At 36.3% G+C, this 17,652-nt stretch overlaps 2 protein-coding genes across 2 annotated transcripts; both read left to right on the forward strand.

The window, feature by feature from the left end:
* The first annotated feature begins 1,365 nt into the window (after positions 1 to 1,365).
* On the forward strand, positions 1,366 to 2,949 carry LOC147517058 (polyadenylate-binding protein RBP47C'-like). The gene is made up of 3 exons (XM_086593464.1): positions 1,366 to 1,422; positions 2,356 to 2,486; positions 2,853 to 2,949. The coding sequence occupies exons 1-3, from the start codon at positions 1,366 to 1,368 to the stop codon at positions 2,947 to 2,949; spliced, it is 285 nt and encodes a 94-aa protein (XP_086449590.1).
* A 12,265-nt stretch (positions 2,950 to 15,214) lies between these two features.
* LOC147517059 (protein MAINTENANCE OF MERISTEMS-like) lies at positions 15,215 to 15,856 on the forward strand. The gene is made up of 2 exons (XM_086593465.1): positions 15,215 to 15,623; positions 15,707 to 15,856. The coding sequence occupies exons 1-2, from the start codon at positions 15,243 to 15,245 to the stop codon at positions 15,854 to 15,856; spliced, it is 531 nt and encodes a 176-aa protein (XP_086449591.1). The 5' UTR covers positions 15,215 to 15,242.
* The last annotated feature ends 1,796 nt before the right edge of the window (positions 15,857 to 17,652 follow it).

A 17,652-nucleotide genomic window follows, 5' to 3' on the forward strand; every position in this document is an offset into this window, starting at 1 on the left:
TGATTTATCAAAAAGGATTTGAACTTTTAAGTAGGGTGGTGTGCAACGGTGATACTTGTCCAGTACATTATAATTAAAAGAAAACACATTAATAAGTAAATCAAGAAAAGGTTTAAAAGATACAAATTACAAACATCAATACAACGCAATACCACCATGCCCTACTACTCATAAACTATAAATTCAGTAGCTTGTCTAAAAAGCAGACCCAGACCTATGACCTCTTGGTATATCCATCTTGGCCTAGCAAAGCACTTCATTATAGTCATAGGATTTGATTATGCTTTGGCTTATGGTAGGCTCAATCCACTGCAGGAATCCAAATTTACTTGTTTTCATGAAGAAATTGCTATCTGTGAACAGCTCATTGGTATCCCAATTCCTCTTTCTTACACTCGCTTGACCTCAAGGTTTTTAGTGCTTTGGCATCTCACCCTTCCGGTCATACTCTGGGACGACTGCAGGTGGATCGTTGTCCCTTCCACTTTTATCAGCGCGGCCTCCTTGTTCTGCATTGAGGAAGTATGTTTCTCTTTAACAATTTTGCATTACGTTTTACTTAATTACGTTCAGAGCATCCTGTGCTTTCTTATGCTATTTATTCATTTCTGACCTGTGAATCCTGTGAGGCATTCTTTATCTCCTTCTCATTGCATTTTGTTTGCTGGTTATATTGATTCATGTATACATGCATCACAGTATCCATATGCATTTATCTATACAGACGATTCCTATAAAACATAAAATTTATACAGACGTACAGATAACTGTATAGATATCTAGGTCAACAATCTGCGTGACTACCTCGGTAACGTGTTTGGGTTTGGTTATACATGAACCAAGACTTTGGAGGGCACAATTTATGCCGGGGAATTATTTTGAGGGCTTTGTCCACTTTCTTATTGCCAAATGAAATACGTAACTATGATGCAAAACTTAAATAGAACTTTGTTGTTGCTGCTAACAAAGCTGCAAAGGTTTGATGAAGTTCTGCTCACCTGTGGTCATGGCTTTGAAGTGAGACTATATACCAAGACTCTATATGCATTCATTTAAAGTCACCGGCTAGACTATGGGGTGTGCCTAGGCGCCTCTAGTCTTGAGGCACAATAGTTAAACCTTGAGAATAGGCAATAGGCCTAGGGGCATGCGTATCTAGAGTGCTGGTGTTGTTATCTAGAGCGCTAGTGTTACGCCTATCATACAAAAGAGAAAGTGTTACTGATTGCACAAGGACACAAACTTAAGTCTGGTCATTACAGAAACAATGACCTGTAATCAACTACAAACGCCATTTAGTGGTAAACTGGATCAATTCAAAAGGTGTTTAGCTGGTGGCAGTAGAGCAACTACACCCCGAAGAGGATGTGTATACTTCTTGAAAATGGCTTGGAGCTTGTCCTCGCTGGCCACCAAGTGGAAGTGAGCCAACATCTTGGCACAGTCCAGAAGCTGTGATTCAGAGAAACCAATGTAATGTTACCAAGATCAGCAGCAATCTTCACCACAAGGTATGTGGTAATGATTTACCATGCATATAGAGAATATAAGGGTGGTTTGTCATTGAGTCTAGGTGAGTAAGTGCATGTCTGAGAAACCCAAGTTACATGACACCTCTAGGCACTGGTGCATTGCCAGACTAAAAGAGGACATTGCTTTGGTTCTTAGTGGCCAAGTCTTACAACTTTGCAATGAGAACCTTGGCTGTGACATACAAAAGTATTTCGGTTAACCTCAGCTAATTCTTACAAGAGTAGTCAGTCGACCTGCGCTCACCGAAACATAAGACGTTAACATTTTTGAAATCCACCCTTCCAGACAAAACCAAATATAAGTTTTTAGCTCGATTGAACTTTGCTTAGCGTCTTACAGAAAATGTTCAGCTAACCTTAGCTAACTTTTTAAAAAGGTTCGTTGAAAGTTGATATAATTCCTCACATCGGGAGATGTTTATAGACATTGCCACTTTTCTTTTCCTTTGCTTGCATGCTTTTACTATTGTTTTTACTACTCTTATATATGATACGAAATAACAAACGCTTGTTGGTATCAAACTAGTGGTTGACGTTGTAGTTAGCAATTAGAATGCAATAACCACATGAAAGTGGTGTTTGAATAGGAAGCACGTGAACATATTTTTGTTTCTGATTTTATATGAAGTATATTTTTTAGTTTCTTAAATTAGCTTAGCTTTGTGATCGTAAGTGGGTATGCATCAAGTCGAGCCTCTACCCAAAATGTCCAGTGCGATGAATACTTTATCAACACAACAGTGAGTCATATGTTTATACCCATCAGTATTTTGCCGTTGATTACTTATGCAATTTGGTGTCATAAAATTTTCTTTTATTGTAGATTTATGTTGGAGGATTAGATCCAAGTGTCAGTCTTGAAGATCTCAGGCAGACATTTTCTCAGTATGGAGACACTACATCTGTGAGAATTTCGGGTGGGAAAAGATTTGGGTTTGTCGAATTTGCCAACAGGTATGGGGAATTATGTCAGCATGTATAATGAAATGCAAATCGATCACTTGCTTATGGTTTAATTCTTCAGCTAACAAGTGATCTGCCATTTCTTCATTATTCTTGCGTAGTAATCTTTGAGGAGGCATTCTTTGAAGCTTCATAGGACGCTTATTGAAAAACAAGCGGTTTATCTCTCATGGTGCAAAAATCCAAAGAAGCAATAAGCGTGTACAATTGGTATCCACACACACACCGATACAAGAGAGAGAAGGAAAATAAAATGAAACCCGACAAAATGGTTACAAAGTTGTTTTTCATCATCGCTTCGATCTTCACCTCAATTATCGGTTTTGTGATGATTCTTTTATGTTTGTTTTCCAACAGGGTGAATCGTGGAAATCAGTGGAGTGGAACATATTATGGAAGTCAGATTTCCGAAGGATATGGGTATGCTGCAACCCCACTTCCAGACTCCAGTTGACAATCGATGTGAATACCTTGGGAGTTGTCGATTATTAGCAGGAACCATCTGTAAGGAGGAAATTCAGCAGAACCATCTATCTCCTTTCCTGAATATATAGAGAAAGGTTAAAAAAATGTCTTATTATAGTTCGAAGAATAGTAGTTGATACAATATTTGAGTTTTATAAATAATTGATCCGATCACTAGTACTCTTCGAAAGTTAAGTTCATGTTCGACATTGTTCTTTCTTATCTTAATGAAATAAGTTCTTCAAAGAATTTACTTATGTTGGGTTGCTTTTGTTAATTGGTGTTGATGTTTATGAATATGAAAGGGAATGTGGTGATTTGGGACAGGTTTTTATTTGATGGTTAATTGTCATGAGCAATACCAGCTAAAAATGACAAAGGATGAGATAAAAGGTTGTCCAACAATCTCCCTTTCCAAAAGAATTTATCACGGTTATTTTTTGATATTATCTCGGTTTTAATAAAAAAAAACATCTCAGTTTTCTTCTATACTAATTGGTTTCAATCAACAATTCATCTCGGTTTTATTCTATATAATATCAGTTTCATTTAGAAAACTGAGATAATATATTTAGATAAGATGTCAGACTTCTGAGATAATTTAGTAGCTTATTATCTCGATTTTATAGAACTCTATTATCTCAGTGGATTTTACCTCGGTTGTTTTTCCCTAGAAAACCGAGGTAAAAACTCTAACATCTCACCTTTTAGCTGAGCTTATAATCCCTTTTTTTAGTAGTGTGTATTTATTCAAACCCTAAACCCTAGAGACATGTACAATTGCACCAATTCGAAAATAAAAAATTATAACCTAAATGTATTCTACTTGTTGGAACTAAGTTATCACCTAAAACAACTACAAATAAGTTAAAATATGCTAATTATTAATCAAATTATTATCAAATAGATTATGAAACATTTAAATATTGGAATTTGACAACACAACAACAAGATACAGAATGGTTTAAGAATTTTCGGTGTCTATTTGTTGTATCTTTATTTGGTAAATGGTAACCCAACACTATAATTTATAGTTATGTTTCAGCAACTCGTTACCGTGGTTTATGGTATTTTACGACAATGTGTTATCGTTCCTCAAAATAGCACATACATCAAGATTACACAAAATTTATTTTGAAATCTAAGATTCAAAATATCGTAATCAATTTAGTTTCAATTCCATTAGGCAATTTCAATTACATTAATCTCCAATTTATTCTTTTTCATGTTTAATTGGTTCTTCTAACATCATATAATCTTCAATTTATTCGACATTGAGATGTGGGTAGTTATATTGCGATAAATCGTTTATTTGATAGTTGGGTAATGATACATATATACTCCATTTGAGAGTTAAAATATAGAGGTATTTAGAGTTGAGAAGTAGAGAAAAATTGAGTTGAGTTGAGTAAAGGAAAATTGAGTTGGATGTAGATAATTGGAGAAGGAGAGTGTATTTTGATAGTGTATAGAATTGCATAGTGCAAATTAGTTAGTTAATGGCAATAGGAGGTTACCACTATTTTTTATGGGGAGTACCCTCTTAGAAAACATGGGTTTTAAGTTGGGACACAAATGTAATAACAAATTTCCGGTCAGAGAGTGCCCTCTTAGAAATGGAGAGTGTATTTAAGATTACCCAACTTATAACAACCTACTTCACCAATACCACCGGACTCTCATACTATATCTTTACATACACCACGTACCTCTTCCACACACTTGGGCTTCCCAAAATGATCACGACAGTCGCACTAGGGGTGGGCAATGGTCACGACAGTCCCAAAATGATCACGACACCCGGCCTTAAACATTTAAAGCCCTTCAGATATTAAGGTCGAGTCGGCCAGACCCTAAAGTCTACACAGGGTCGGGTCACAAGTCTAAATCTCAAGCCCTGACCCTACCTTAAGCCGTCTTTAAAGACTTTAGGACCGGGCTTTAGGGCTGGGCCTATATATTTTCTTCTTTTTACTACTTCAGTTTTAAAACTTATTTATATTACAAAAATATACAGAGATCTACAAACTCAAAGTCCCACCAATCTAGTAATAATCCTGGATAAGTCCAACAATTTAAAATGCACATCCACAATCTAATGAACTGAAGTACATCGAGAGTTCGGAATTTGTTCTTCCTTGTACTCAAACCTCACTAAAATTATATTTAACATTGAAAAGTACATAGACAAATAATTATATTATCATTTTAAAGGAAGAAGTAATAGATATAAAGAAGAAACATAATATCTTTGGTTAAGGGCCAGGGAAGTTTAACTGTTAAACTGTTTCCAATATCATAAACTGTTTCCATAATAGATTCAAACGAATATAATATTATATTTCTTCTAATTTAAAAGTGATTCAAGCTTTGTATGTGGAAATGAAAAGATTGGCTTTTGAACAAATGATGGAGAAAAGTTTGAGATTACAAATGCCATTTTTCTGACAAAGGTTGTTTTTTAGTTTTCGTGTTACAAATGTCTCTACTCTATATTTCGCTTTAATGGTGTGGAAGGAAACCTTTAGTTCTAGACTTGTATTGGATGTGAATAAAAATATAATATATAAGAAGTAAATGGGAAAAGAAATTGAGAATAATAAGTTCTAGACTTTGATTTGATGATCAAAGGGATAAAGTCTTATTTAATTTTTTATTAGGCTAATGCTCATTGTTCTTCATGGCTGCTAAGTTGACAAGTTTTTGTTATATAAGACAAGTTATTGGAAGTACCCTTGGGTGTAAGTGATAAATTACAAAGGACAATGTTATTTTAATTGAAAATATTTAACAAAGAGTTGGACAATTATGGTATGTGTATTTATAGTGAAAGTGTGAAACTATAACTAGGGCTTGGTTAGGGTCGAGCTAATGAGGGCTGAATTAGGGTCGGGCCTATGTTTTAGAACCTTAGCCCTAGCCCTGCCCTAGAAGGCATTAGGGCCGGACTAGCCCTGCCCTAAACTTTGTGAGGGTTTTAGTTGTAAGGGCTTTATAGGGCTTAGAGTCGGGTCGGTTATGGTCATTAGGGCCAAATTCCCACCCCTACCCTGTCGCACTATCCAACAAACTATTTCTCCATCACAAACTAGTTCACCAACAGCACAACATCCTACGTCTACTTTAATACCATAAGCCTGTAACAGTCACACAATTAAAGTTATTAACTCCAGAAACTGCAGCAACTAACTATTACACCACAAAATAATGCCACAACTAACTCATCGCCTATCTTAACCAATTCTAACTCATCTCTCATCCTTAAGACTAGCTAGCAATAGTCCCAATTGAATTTTAAATCATATTCAATTGAATTAAGAGTAGCTACAAGTAACACTACACCAGATCTTAAAAAAAAGACAAGACTACCGATGCCCTTTTTTAGTCTGTTATGAGCACGCACCAAGTGTGTCGTTGAAGTCCCCCGTGAGGCGTTGGATCAGAACCCATAGATAAAAAACAGGAGAGGACAAAAGGAAAAAACAAAATCACTTTTCACTCATTCGTTCTCTTCACAAAAATAAGAAAACCCTCGCTCTCAAATCACTCTCGAATTGCAAATCATTCTCGAATCTCAAATCGCTCTCTTCTCAATCACATACCATCTCTCTTCAGGTAATTTCGATCACTTAAATTGATCTTTTGATTTCGATCACTTCAATTGATGTTTTGATTGATTTCGATTGCTTCTTAATCATTACAGATTGTTCACTTTCAGCTGTTTGATCATTGTTTTAATATCATCAATAAGTAAACAAACCTTGCTTTCATAGCCCTAAATTTTTGTATAAATGTTAAATGTTTATTTTGGATATATTTTTAGCTTATTATTGATTGGTATTGGTTTTTTGTGATGTGAAGATATGAAATAAAGCTTGAAATGACTTGAAATGTGTTGTCTCCTTATTAGAAAACATTAATGTTATGGTGGAAATGACTAGTAATGGTTACAAAAGTATCAGTTAGTTATAATTCAATTGCATTTTGTCAGTTGTTTGTTGTATTGTAAGTTTTAGGTTCTGGAAAAAAAATTAACGAATTTTAGCTGAACTTTTAGTGTGTGTTTAGGAATTTAATATTGTGTTTAGGAATTTTGGAGCTTCTCGAAATTTGGAAATTGAATTCCAATGCTCCAATAAAATTAACGACTCGAATTAAGCTTGTTAATACACTTCTGTCATTTGTTTAAGTTCTACTTCTGGAAGATACTGAAAACACACAAACTATTTTGTATATAGACTGCGGCAGGAGAGCGTTGTCTTGATTCTTGAAAGTTTTTTTTCTCATCACCTGTAAAACAACAGGTTTGTTGTATCATCTCATTTATGTTTTTGGTATTTATTCTTTTGTTTAATTTTTTTCTTCCTTCAAAGTGTATTTGTCTTTGAATCTATTATCGATTTAGTGTGACTAAAGAAATATGAAGGATGTTTGTTTTTCTGATTTCTATTTATATATGTACTGGGAACTAGTGATGCAATTAAAAAAAATGGAAGTGCTATCCTTGTCTCCTAAAAGCACAAAGCCTATACTGTGCTCTGTGCCTCCAGCGCCCTAAGCCTAAGCTCTGTGCTTGTCTCCGAAGTTGGAGTTCTAATTTTCTAAAACAATATAATCTTGTAAGGTTTTTCACTTATTCCTGATCTGACATTTTATGTTTCAGGCAATTCATACAGGTGCTGATCTTGAATCCGCTATTGACACATGTTTGGGTTACTCTGCCATGGTAAATCTGTCCAAGCAGTTCATTTCTTTGTTTAAAAGTTGTCTACACAATTCAACGGAAAATTAAGATTTCCTGTTCCAATTTGACAACAGGGTAATGATTTTATGAAAGGGGTCCGAGTTAATCCTGTTGGAGCCTTACCATCAAGATTGCAGGTAATCTAACTTCCGATAAAATCCCTGTAGACAGTTATAATCAAATGTGACTTTAGGATAAGTGTGGAAAAATGGATTTATAAGTAGTTGCAGCAGCAGCAGCTGGTGCTGGATATGTAGCTAAGTATTTACAGAAATCAAAAGAGAATGATAAATTAGAAAGTCTTAAAACCTAGATTAATCGAAGATTGAACTAGTTTCAACAACAACAACAACGGACTGATACAGTTGTCAAGGTATAATAAGATTAATAATAATAATGAGGAGAGAAATAACGATACGGTGGTACGACAGCCACCACCGGTACAGATGCAACAGATGAAGACGACACAATAGCATCAGCAGCAAGAATTAGTGAGTCAATCAATCTCAATGCAATTTATAAGACTCAGTAGTATTGAATTAGGAACAAGCAGTGTTCCTAAGATTCCAAACTATGGCTGATTCGCAAATTATGTCTTTTTTGTTTAGGACTGTGATTGCTGCATCATGTGATTATTAAGCCTGTTTCCAATCATAGCTAACTTCCAATGAAGTTTATGTAACAACTCAACTGCTGGTGTTCTTAAGGGTTAATAGACTGTAAGAGATGGAATAGATATTGTCTTGAGAAAACTTTGTAAGCTAGCCAAATTCTACGTTCTTGTCTATTATGGACTTCTGCATTATCACTGAAGTACATGGAATACAGGTTGGACGATCTGATATAGTATGTATACATTTTCATAAGTCTAGATCGACTCGTCTGATTCGTTCATTTAATTTTTGTTGGGGTTGTCAGAGTTATATTCTTCGTGATGTATGTTGATTATAAGTGGTTTGCTGACTATTTTCTAACAAGTTGTGCTACTGATTCCTTAGGATGTTGAGTTTCTTTACTGTTTCTGTTCTGCGGATGTTGTGGCAGGTATTTAGAATGATCATTTTTTTTTCCTAATTATTCAATTTGAGTTTATAAGACTTGATTCTAGTGATCAATATAGACAGTGTTTTGTACTCCCCTAGAGTTTGATTTGCGATTGACGAGTCTCTTTGGCCTTTCTGTTGTGCTAGGAAAGTCACTCCCTATCTAATTTCACCCTTTACACCAATAAAATATACCCAACCATTTTTCTTTATAGGTCTATGGTATTAATTTGATTTAAATTGTTTTATTGTTAACTTGTAAGTGGCATGTAAATTCGATTACTGTATTGTAGACCAGTTAGAGATGAATTCCATTGCATTAGAAATTAGAAAGGAGCTAGACATGAAACCCTCTTAACTGTGTGAATTATCAGCGTTCCTTTTTGGGAAAATGAGTAAAAGAAAGAGTACTTAAAACTTATTAATTGGGGTACATATGTACAATTATAATGTTTCCTTATCCTGTGGATAAGCACAACAAGTATGCTAGACAGTAGGGATCCAGGGAAAGGGAAAGGTTGTCAAAGAGGGCTCTTCCCTGACTTACAATTGAATTACCTCGGTCTTCACTAAATGTTGCTGCTACCCATTTAGAAGGTTTCAATTATCTATATGCATAATTTAGGGTCCTGTTATTGCCAGACTCCAATTTCTGTTGGGCAGACCCCGAGTTGGGCCGAGTTAGGCCGGGGTCTGCCCATTGTGTTGGGCACAACTTGGACTCGTACACCCCCCAACCAAATATCCAAGAAATCGGAAAACTGGATCCTTCAAACCCACGATCTCGATCAAGCTCGATCTCACCAAAATCAAACCCACGATCTCGATCAAGCTCGATCTCGATCTTTTTTTGGTATTATCAATACTCATTTCATTTGCTTTTTCAATTACTAATTTCATTTGCTTCTAACATTAGTTTTTTTTATTTTTTATTTCTTCTAATAAGGTTTTCTGGATTATGGGCGCCAGTCGCGGAATCGGTAAGCCACTCAATTACCACTTTCATTAGAGAAATTAAAATGTTGTTTGCATAGCCATGTTCATTATTTGATTATTTAAGAGACCATAAGAATGGTGTGTGTATGTTGACATTATAATGTTACGTATTCGTATTTGACATGGCTGCTTTCTAGTTTATACATGTAACAAGTAGTATATTTACCTAGGGCGCATAGGTTTTTGGTGACATTATTATCATAGTATATGAGAATATCAGGTGCAATATGAAGAATCATTTTCATGCATTCACTACTTTTTGGCTTCTATACTTTTTCTTCTTTTACGTTCACTATCACTTTATCTCTTCTGTATTTCATTATATTTAGTTAATTAAGAAAATATTTCATTATCTTTCAATTACTATTGGTAAGCTCGATCTTTTTTTCAACTAGCTCGATCTTCAACTAGCTCGATCTTTTTATTGGTATCCTTCAAACCCACCAATTAGGTCGATCTTTTTATTGGTAAGCTGATCAAACCCACGAATTAGGTATCTTTTAATTACTGCTCGATTTCGATCACTGCTCGATCTCGATCAATTGGTGGCTTTAATTACTGCTCGATCTCGATCAATTAGTGGTTTCAAATCAATTGGTGGTTTCAATTACTGCTCGATCTCGATCTCGATCTCGATCCCAAGCTCTTCTATCAATACCAATTTCAAAGTGAGTTTTTTCATACATTGTAGTTTGTTCATACATTGTAGTTTGAGTGTTCAAGGTGTTTGTTTATACATTGTACATTGTATTTGGTTGGTTCATACAAGTCAAAAAACAATGCCGTAGTTCATACCTATTAGATATATTTTTGCAAGAACCGCTTCTGGAAGATCAGTAGTTGGTGAGATCATTGATGAGTCCGGAGGGTCGTCTGTTAGTTCCGATAATCCGAGCTGGATTGAACCTTGTTCGAATCTACTAGGTTTATAGATGATGATGATGATCGAGAGTTGAGTTGAGAAGGAAGGTTTCTCGAGTTTTGGTCCGATTCCAAAGATATGATGAGTCAACTGTTATCATGTCTTTTAATAATCTGTAACTTGGCAGCTACTTGTTTGAAAACTGCTCTTAAGTTTCACATGTTTGGATATGTTCAATTTGTTCCAGTAATTTTTGGTTATATGCGTGCTCGTTTGTTTGTGTTTTCCTCTACTGGTAGGACTTATAAGATATTAAGATAGTAGACTATGCTAAGAAGAGTTATGCTTCTTGGAGGAACTTTAGTTGTAGGTTATAACTTAATATCAATGAGGTTCTTAGAGTGTTTTACTACCTTGCTTGATTGAACCACCGATGCGGATGATTGTTGAGTACAGTTATATGCTGTTACGTGGACCATTTGGCTGGAAACTGGAAAAAAAAAGTAGCGATTTAGATTTTAGAGAATATTATCTGTAGTTCAAAATGTAGACTATGGGGTTGCGTCTCTCACCTTCCTACTATTAGAAAACTGAGATTTGATTCTATTGTAACTTAATGGGAAGTTGCTGTACAATAACTTCTGGTTTGTGGTAGGTTTGTTACACTATGCTGACTTCCTAAACGAAGAAGAAAGTTGAGGCTTTGTTGTTGACTTTAAATTTGATTATGTTCACTCATTTATATGATTGTTATTATTGTTTCTCATGATTTTGTCAAACACAAAACTTTATAGAGCTTGTTCTTCTAGTCCATAAGTTAGAATGTATATATGTCCAATTTTGATTTTGACTCCTGTAAGTTTTACCTTTCACAAAATATTTTTGTTTAATAGTGGCGTTGTAAACTTGATATTGGCTTTCATACCTCCTTTTTCTAACCATTCCATTCGACATCTCCTATCTTCTCTTGTTCCTTGTTAACTAAGCAATTTACTGATAAACACTTACAAGTTTATCACTTCCTTGGCCACTATGGGTTCCTCTACTTTCTTGATCACTGCCATGGGTTCCTTCACTTCCTTGGCTACTATGGGATCCTTCACTTCCTTGGCTACCATAGCTTCCTTTACTTCCTTGGCTACCATAGCTTCCTTTACTTCCTCGGCTACCTCGACATTGTCAATTATCTTGGGTGGTAACTTATACTCGAGTTGTATCTTGACTTCAGGGTTGTCGAATGCTGAAAATGGATAAGTCCGGTAAAGACCGGCCAATCCCTTGAAATCAATCCTTCCATCGACAGGATTGTCGATAGACATTTCATTCAAACTAACCCAGATTAACATCTCCTTTATCTTGACACCAGTCAATTTCCTGATCTTATACTTATCAACATAGGCAGTGATCTCTGTACCATATATGGCCTGTCTTCCAATCTTCTCAAACTTGTGTTCTATTTTATTCTTTTGCTTTAGCCATACAAAGCCAGTATCTTCCATGTAACCATATTCTAGTATGTCTCTCAATGGAAGGAGGCCAGTGGGCAGTCCCACTTCCTTGAGCAAGAACTTGCTTCTCTTTTTTCCTTCCTCATCTCCAAAGCAAAGGTCAGCCTTGGCTCTCATTTCTTCTGTGATCACAACCATTTTCTCTCTCTTTTCTCTGCTGAGTGTGTTTAGAATGAAAAGGAGATGTTGTTTGTGGGGCACCAAGGGGGTGTTAATATAGTGGATAAATTGCAAGTTTGGACTACTTTCTCAAAAGAACTACCAGTCTACCACAGCAAACTTTCTTTGTTAATTGTTGGTCATGAAGCAAACATGTAAAATTAAAAGAGAAGGCTTCAGTATTTGTAGACTATGTTTGGCCATAGAATTAGAGGAAGCTATGGATATGCATGTTTTAGACTTTAGTTAGTGAACTCCAAAGTTAATAAACACTTAGAAGTTGAATGTCTTAGTATTAGAAGTTGTGCATTTGCTTGTTAGTATTAAAAGTTGTGAATTTGCTTGTTAATAAACAATTTGAATTAGTTGAATGTCTTATTTTTAACTCCTATTTATTTTGTAGCAACGCCTCGAACAAAAAATGTGAATGTGAAGAATGTAGCAAAAAGTGTTTTCACGGGTGCTAAGAAGTTGTTAGGTGGGGGGAGTAGTAGTTCGGGTCGCGAGGAGCCTGAGAAAAAGAGAGAAAGGGCAACAACTACCTCGGCATCAGTCCGTAGAGGGGATCGGAAAGCGGATGATCCCAGTAATGTAGTAAGTGGTGTAGAGTTATGATAAAACATAAAATGAATAATTTTACTAATGAATAAAGCGATAAAACTCTAAACGTAAGTAAAACTAAACGATAGTTTACGTGCCTAATTTATCAAAGTTTCTACTCTCAATTCTATCGAAATAAAGTGGAGTAGGAAGTTCGTTCCACTCCTAGTTCTCTAGCATGGAATGTTTCCATAGTTTAACTAATCGGTCTTAAGTCTAATGAGAGCTTTACGAAGGGGAATTATACTACGATGCAATATGAAAAGCAATATGTTGAATGTCACTACGAAATATATGGAAATACTAATGTTCTTGAATCTAGATAAAGAATTAGAGGGAATTGAATCCACTTGAAATCCAACTTAATCACCTAAAATAGATCGTTGTAATCCAATTCTTACGTTCTTACGGTAAGAATTGCTCGCTCTAATCCCTAATTAACATGGCATTTCTACCAATTATAACTAGCATGTGAGGTCGCCCACCCATTCTCATGGTGAAACACCGACCTTCTAGAATGGAATAGACTCTACAACGCTTCTACACTATACAACTAAGTTTTCATCAAGGCTTCATCAACCCCTCTAATGGTGGTTTTAGCCTTGATTCATCAAACCATCATTTCCCATTGAAATTGAATACAACATATTACAAAGATTCTAACTTTATGAAATTTAACTAAACAATAATCAAATCTAATTAATAACTAAGAATTGAATGATAACAAGAATTGAAATTAGATCTAATAAATTGTAAATGACAAAAAATCGAAATTGACAAGAATAACTATTTTATTTATCTAATCAATAAAGAACAATGATTTAAAGTTTTAATCTAAAACAGGGAATGAAATTCTAAAACTGAGATCTAAAACTAATTAATGGAGGCTACTAATCTAATTTCTAATCTAGGTCTAACTATCTACCATTAACAAAGAGCTAAGCTTTTGTTTTTATACATTCAGATCCAAAAATCGTGCATGGGCTTGGAGCCATGTTTTGGGCCAGAGAATCAGGCCCAAAACCCAATTCTTTCAGTCCAAAAAGGCCTCTTCAGCTGCAGTTGGCTTCAACAGACTTTTCATCCACTTCTACTCCTCTGATTGGGTCAAGGCTTGGACCATTGGAAAGCTCTTTCCGAGCCGGTCGTTTGGACATAAGGTAGGCCCCATTCCGAGGTCTGAGTCCAAAGATACGGCCTTTGGAAGTTCTCAATGACTTGTGTCTTTGTTTACGCCGCTTTTCACTTTTCAGCTTTTGACGGCTTTTAGAAAGGCTTTATCTTCTTGAATCTTGGCCTTTAATCACGGAACTCCTTAGTAACCGACCTTTGCTCTTTTATCTCGCTAAAGTGGCACATTTCTGCACATAATGGACTTTGAAGCCTGAAATGCATAAAAACACGTAATCAGTGTTAACTCTTAATTATTACTCACATAATTGGTCTAATAGTATGACTGTTATAGGGTTAAAACTACAGTTTTGGGCTCTTATCAAGTTAGGAAATCAAAAGAGAAGAAAGCAGACAGTTCTGAGTGATGTAGATGTAGATGTAGATTTAGATTTAGATTTAGATGAAGATGAAGATGTAGATGTAGATGTAGATGATGTAAATATGGATCGTGGGAAGAGTGTAGCTGTAGGTGATGGTGAAGAAGATGATAGTGAAGAAGATGACGAAGAGGGTGTTGATGATGCAGAAGAGGAGGACGCGGAGGATGAGGAGGACGCGGAGGATGAGGAGGAGGAGGATGAGGATGACGAGGAAGTCCCTAAAGTCCCTGTACCTGTACCTCCAGTGAATATTGTGAGAAAGTCCAACAATGACTTGGAGTTCCAGAGAGGTGTTTATGGAGGTGGCCCTCGTGTCACATCCGTTATATGACTATCTCACGGTGCACGCGGCTCGCGATATTTGGGAGGGCAGTAATATTATTATATATTGTCTATTAGTATTTAAATTTTGTATTACGAAACCTTGTGCATACATTAATACTAAGTTTTTGTTGTTTTAGGCGAGCGGGGGGTGTTGAAGTGTCATGGGCACCTGAACAAGTTGGTACAATGGGATATCGTCGGAGAGTGTTTCGTGACCGCTCTAATTTTCATGTGGAGCTTCAAAGGAGCGGCTTATGTGTTCTCTGGTCTTAGGTGTATATAGGCATCGATCCCGTGGTTGGTCTCTACGTTTGTGGAGAGGTGGCATCCGCAGACCAACACGCTTCATATGCCGTGGGGTGAGATGACAATCACGTTGGACGATGTTTCCCAAACTCTTAGGAGTTCCGATCGAGGCAAAGTAGTGACCGGGGACACCGATTTGACCCCGGAAAAAAAAAAAAGACTCCTCCACCAAGGTCTTGGCATACCCATGGACAAGATAGATGCGGAGATGAAATCCAATAAGTTCACTTCCAAAGTTAGGATGGATTTCTTGATGAAGCAGTTTGCTGGGAAGGTGACGGATGAAGATTTACGGGATGGAAATGGGGTTGTTGTGAAGAAGGCGTCAACCCAAAAAGAGTTGCGATTTGCTGTGAGAGCTTATTTGTTGTTTTTCTTTGGATGTACCGCCTTCACCGACACGTCTGGAACTGCAGTTCCCGTTTGTTATCTGAGACTGCTTATGAAATTTGCCAAGATCAGAGACTACGCGTGGGGTGCAGCCTTACTGGCTTACTTGTACATGGGTCTTGGGACTGCCACAAGTGCCAAGGTGAAGGGTGTTTCAGGCTATTTCACTCTCCTACAGGTATTAGTTTTTTTGTTTTTTTCTTTTCAATGTCAATTTTATCTATCTATTACAATATTAACTGGGTGTCTATATTAATCTAGGCATGGATTTATGAGTACTTTCCGGTGTTCAGGCCATTCCCAAACGATGACTATCAGTTGAGCATGTCGCGTACTCATAAGTACTCGCCACTCGATGTTTTTATGCTAGCACAACAAATTGCATTGAAGCATACCCGAAATGATGATTGATAATATGACTTGTACCGATGTAAGCATTTTTGTATATAAATAGTTTTATTTATTAATTGATATTATTAGTATGTGGTTAATGATTAATTTCCTTGATCATATGCTATTTGATAGGTTGAATGGTATCCCTATGCTGAAGTCCGAGCTATAATCGGCCGGTGGATGAAATAGCATTTTTCGAGGGATTTATATGCTTTCTTGATAATGTCGAAGCAATTACAATGTTTCGAGGTTGTCGTCGGTTAGGTCATATGCGGTTTGTACCTTCAGATCCCCCAAGACCAAAGACCTCGACGCGAACTACTTCCGGACGCGGGTACGATGTGAAATTTAATGTTGTGTCTTCCTATTGGAGTAAATGGCATAATCACTTGATACAACTTGAACATCGAGGACTCATTCCGTCTTATCCATGGGAGTGTGTTAGTAGATACATGAGTTGGTACGAAAACAATAGTCATATTCGAATGATAAACCCTGATCATCTTAATCTCTACTCCCTACAGAGTCTTCCATATCATAATCAAAGTGAGTTAATACTTTACAACGCGTTAGTTTTTTGTTTTGTTTTGTTTTGGTATTTTATAAATGTAAATGTATATACTAATGTAGTTTTTCGTTTTAATTTTGACAGCACCCCGTTGTTGATGAAATTTCTCGTTTGCTCAATCAAGGCCTGCAATTGGGTGGGACTGCGATTCCAGACGATGCACGGAACGAGTTCATGGAGGCATACAATTTGACCCGGTGCAAGTTCATTGGCGGACGATATCGTTAAGGAGCATTGGATTTAGCAATGTTGAATTTGGTTAGTTTAGGGTTACCGTGTTGAGCATTGGCATCTTGTTGGAAATGTGTTATAGAGCATTGGCGCCTTTGTGTTGAAGATAACTTACTCCGGAGGAAGAGGAGTAAGGTTCTAATTTTTGAGTCCGTGGTTTGTTAAGAGATTGAGTGTCTTTCTTGACACCATTTTATGAAGTTTTAATTCATTATTGTTATGTTTACTTATGCTTTTGTAACAAAGATGCTTATAGAGAAAAAAATCAAGTGATAACATTTTATTGTTCTTTGAAACTCGAGATTTTTTGTGGGATATGTGGAATACTTGTTGAATCTAAGTTTTGTAACTTAGAACCGCAGATTATTTCTAATAAGATTTTGTTCATTAAATGCTTCTTTTACTCACATTCTAAGGATTTTACCGACTTCCGTGCATCTTCCCTCGACGTTGTATGTGAGAAGTTCAAATCAATTCTGTTCTTCTATGCTTTCATTGTTTGATTATACGACAATCACTATGGAATTACATTGCCAACCAAATAGAAGTTATTTTTTTCATATTCGACTTCCCAGGTTTTGTTAGTCCGTTTACAGAGATTGCCAGATATGACATTTCTTGTGTTGAGTCCTCCGTCTTTGTTATTGTCAAATTTTTAGAATATCTTCTTCACTTTCTCCACTCTCATTTCTCTTATGCCATGTATAAAACATTGATCAATTGCCAAAACACGAAACATCTATTTTTTTGCCAAAACACGAAACAACACGCAACATCTAAACTTTTGCCAAAAAATGACTTTGCTGTTTTTTTGCCTCTTGGTCAGTGTGGCCACACCGTCCAAGAGGCAAAAAAACAGCAAAGTCATTTTTTTTTCAAAGTTTTAGTCTCAAACGACATGGCCACACCGTCTAAATGCCAAAAAAACAGAGAAATCTTTTTGCCAAGTTCAAATCTCAAACGACATGGCCACACCGTTTGGGGCCTAGTCCAAACGGTGTGGCCATGTCGTTTC

Source organism: Coptis chinensis, chromosome 2, assembly GCF_015680905.1.
Source record: "Coptis chinensis isolate HL-2020 chromosome 2, ASM1568090v1, whole genome shotgun sequence".
In the NCBI taxonomy this organism is placed as follows: Eukaryota; Viridiplantae; Streptophyta; class Magnoliopsida; order Ranunculales; family Ranunculaceae; genus Coptis; species Coptis chinensis.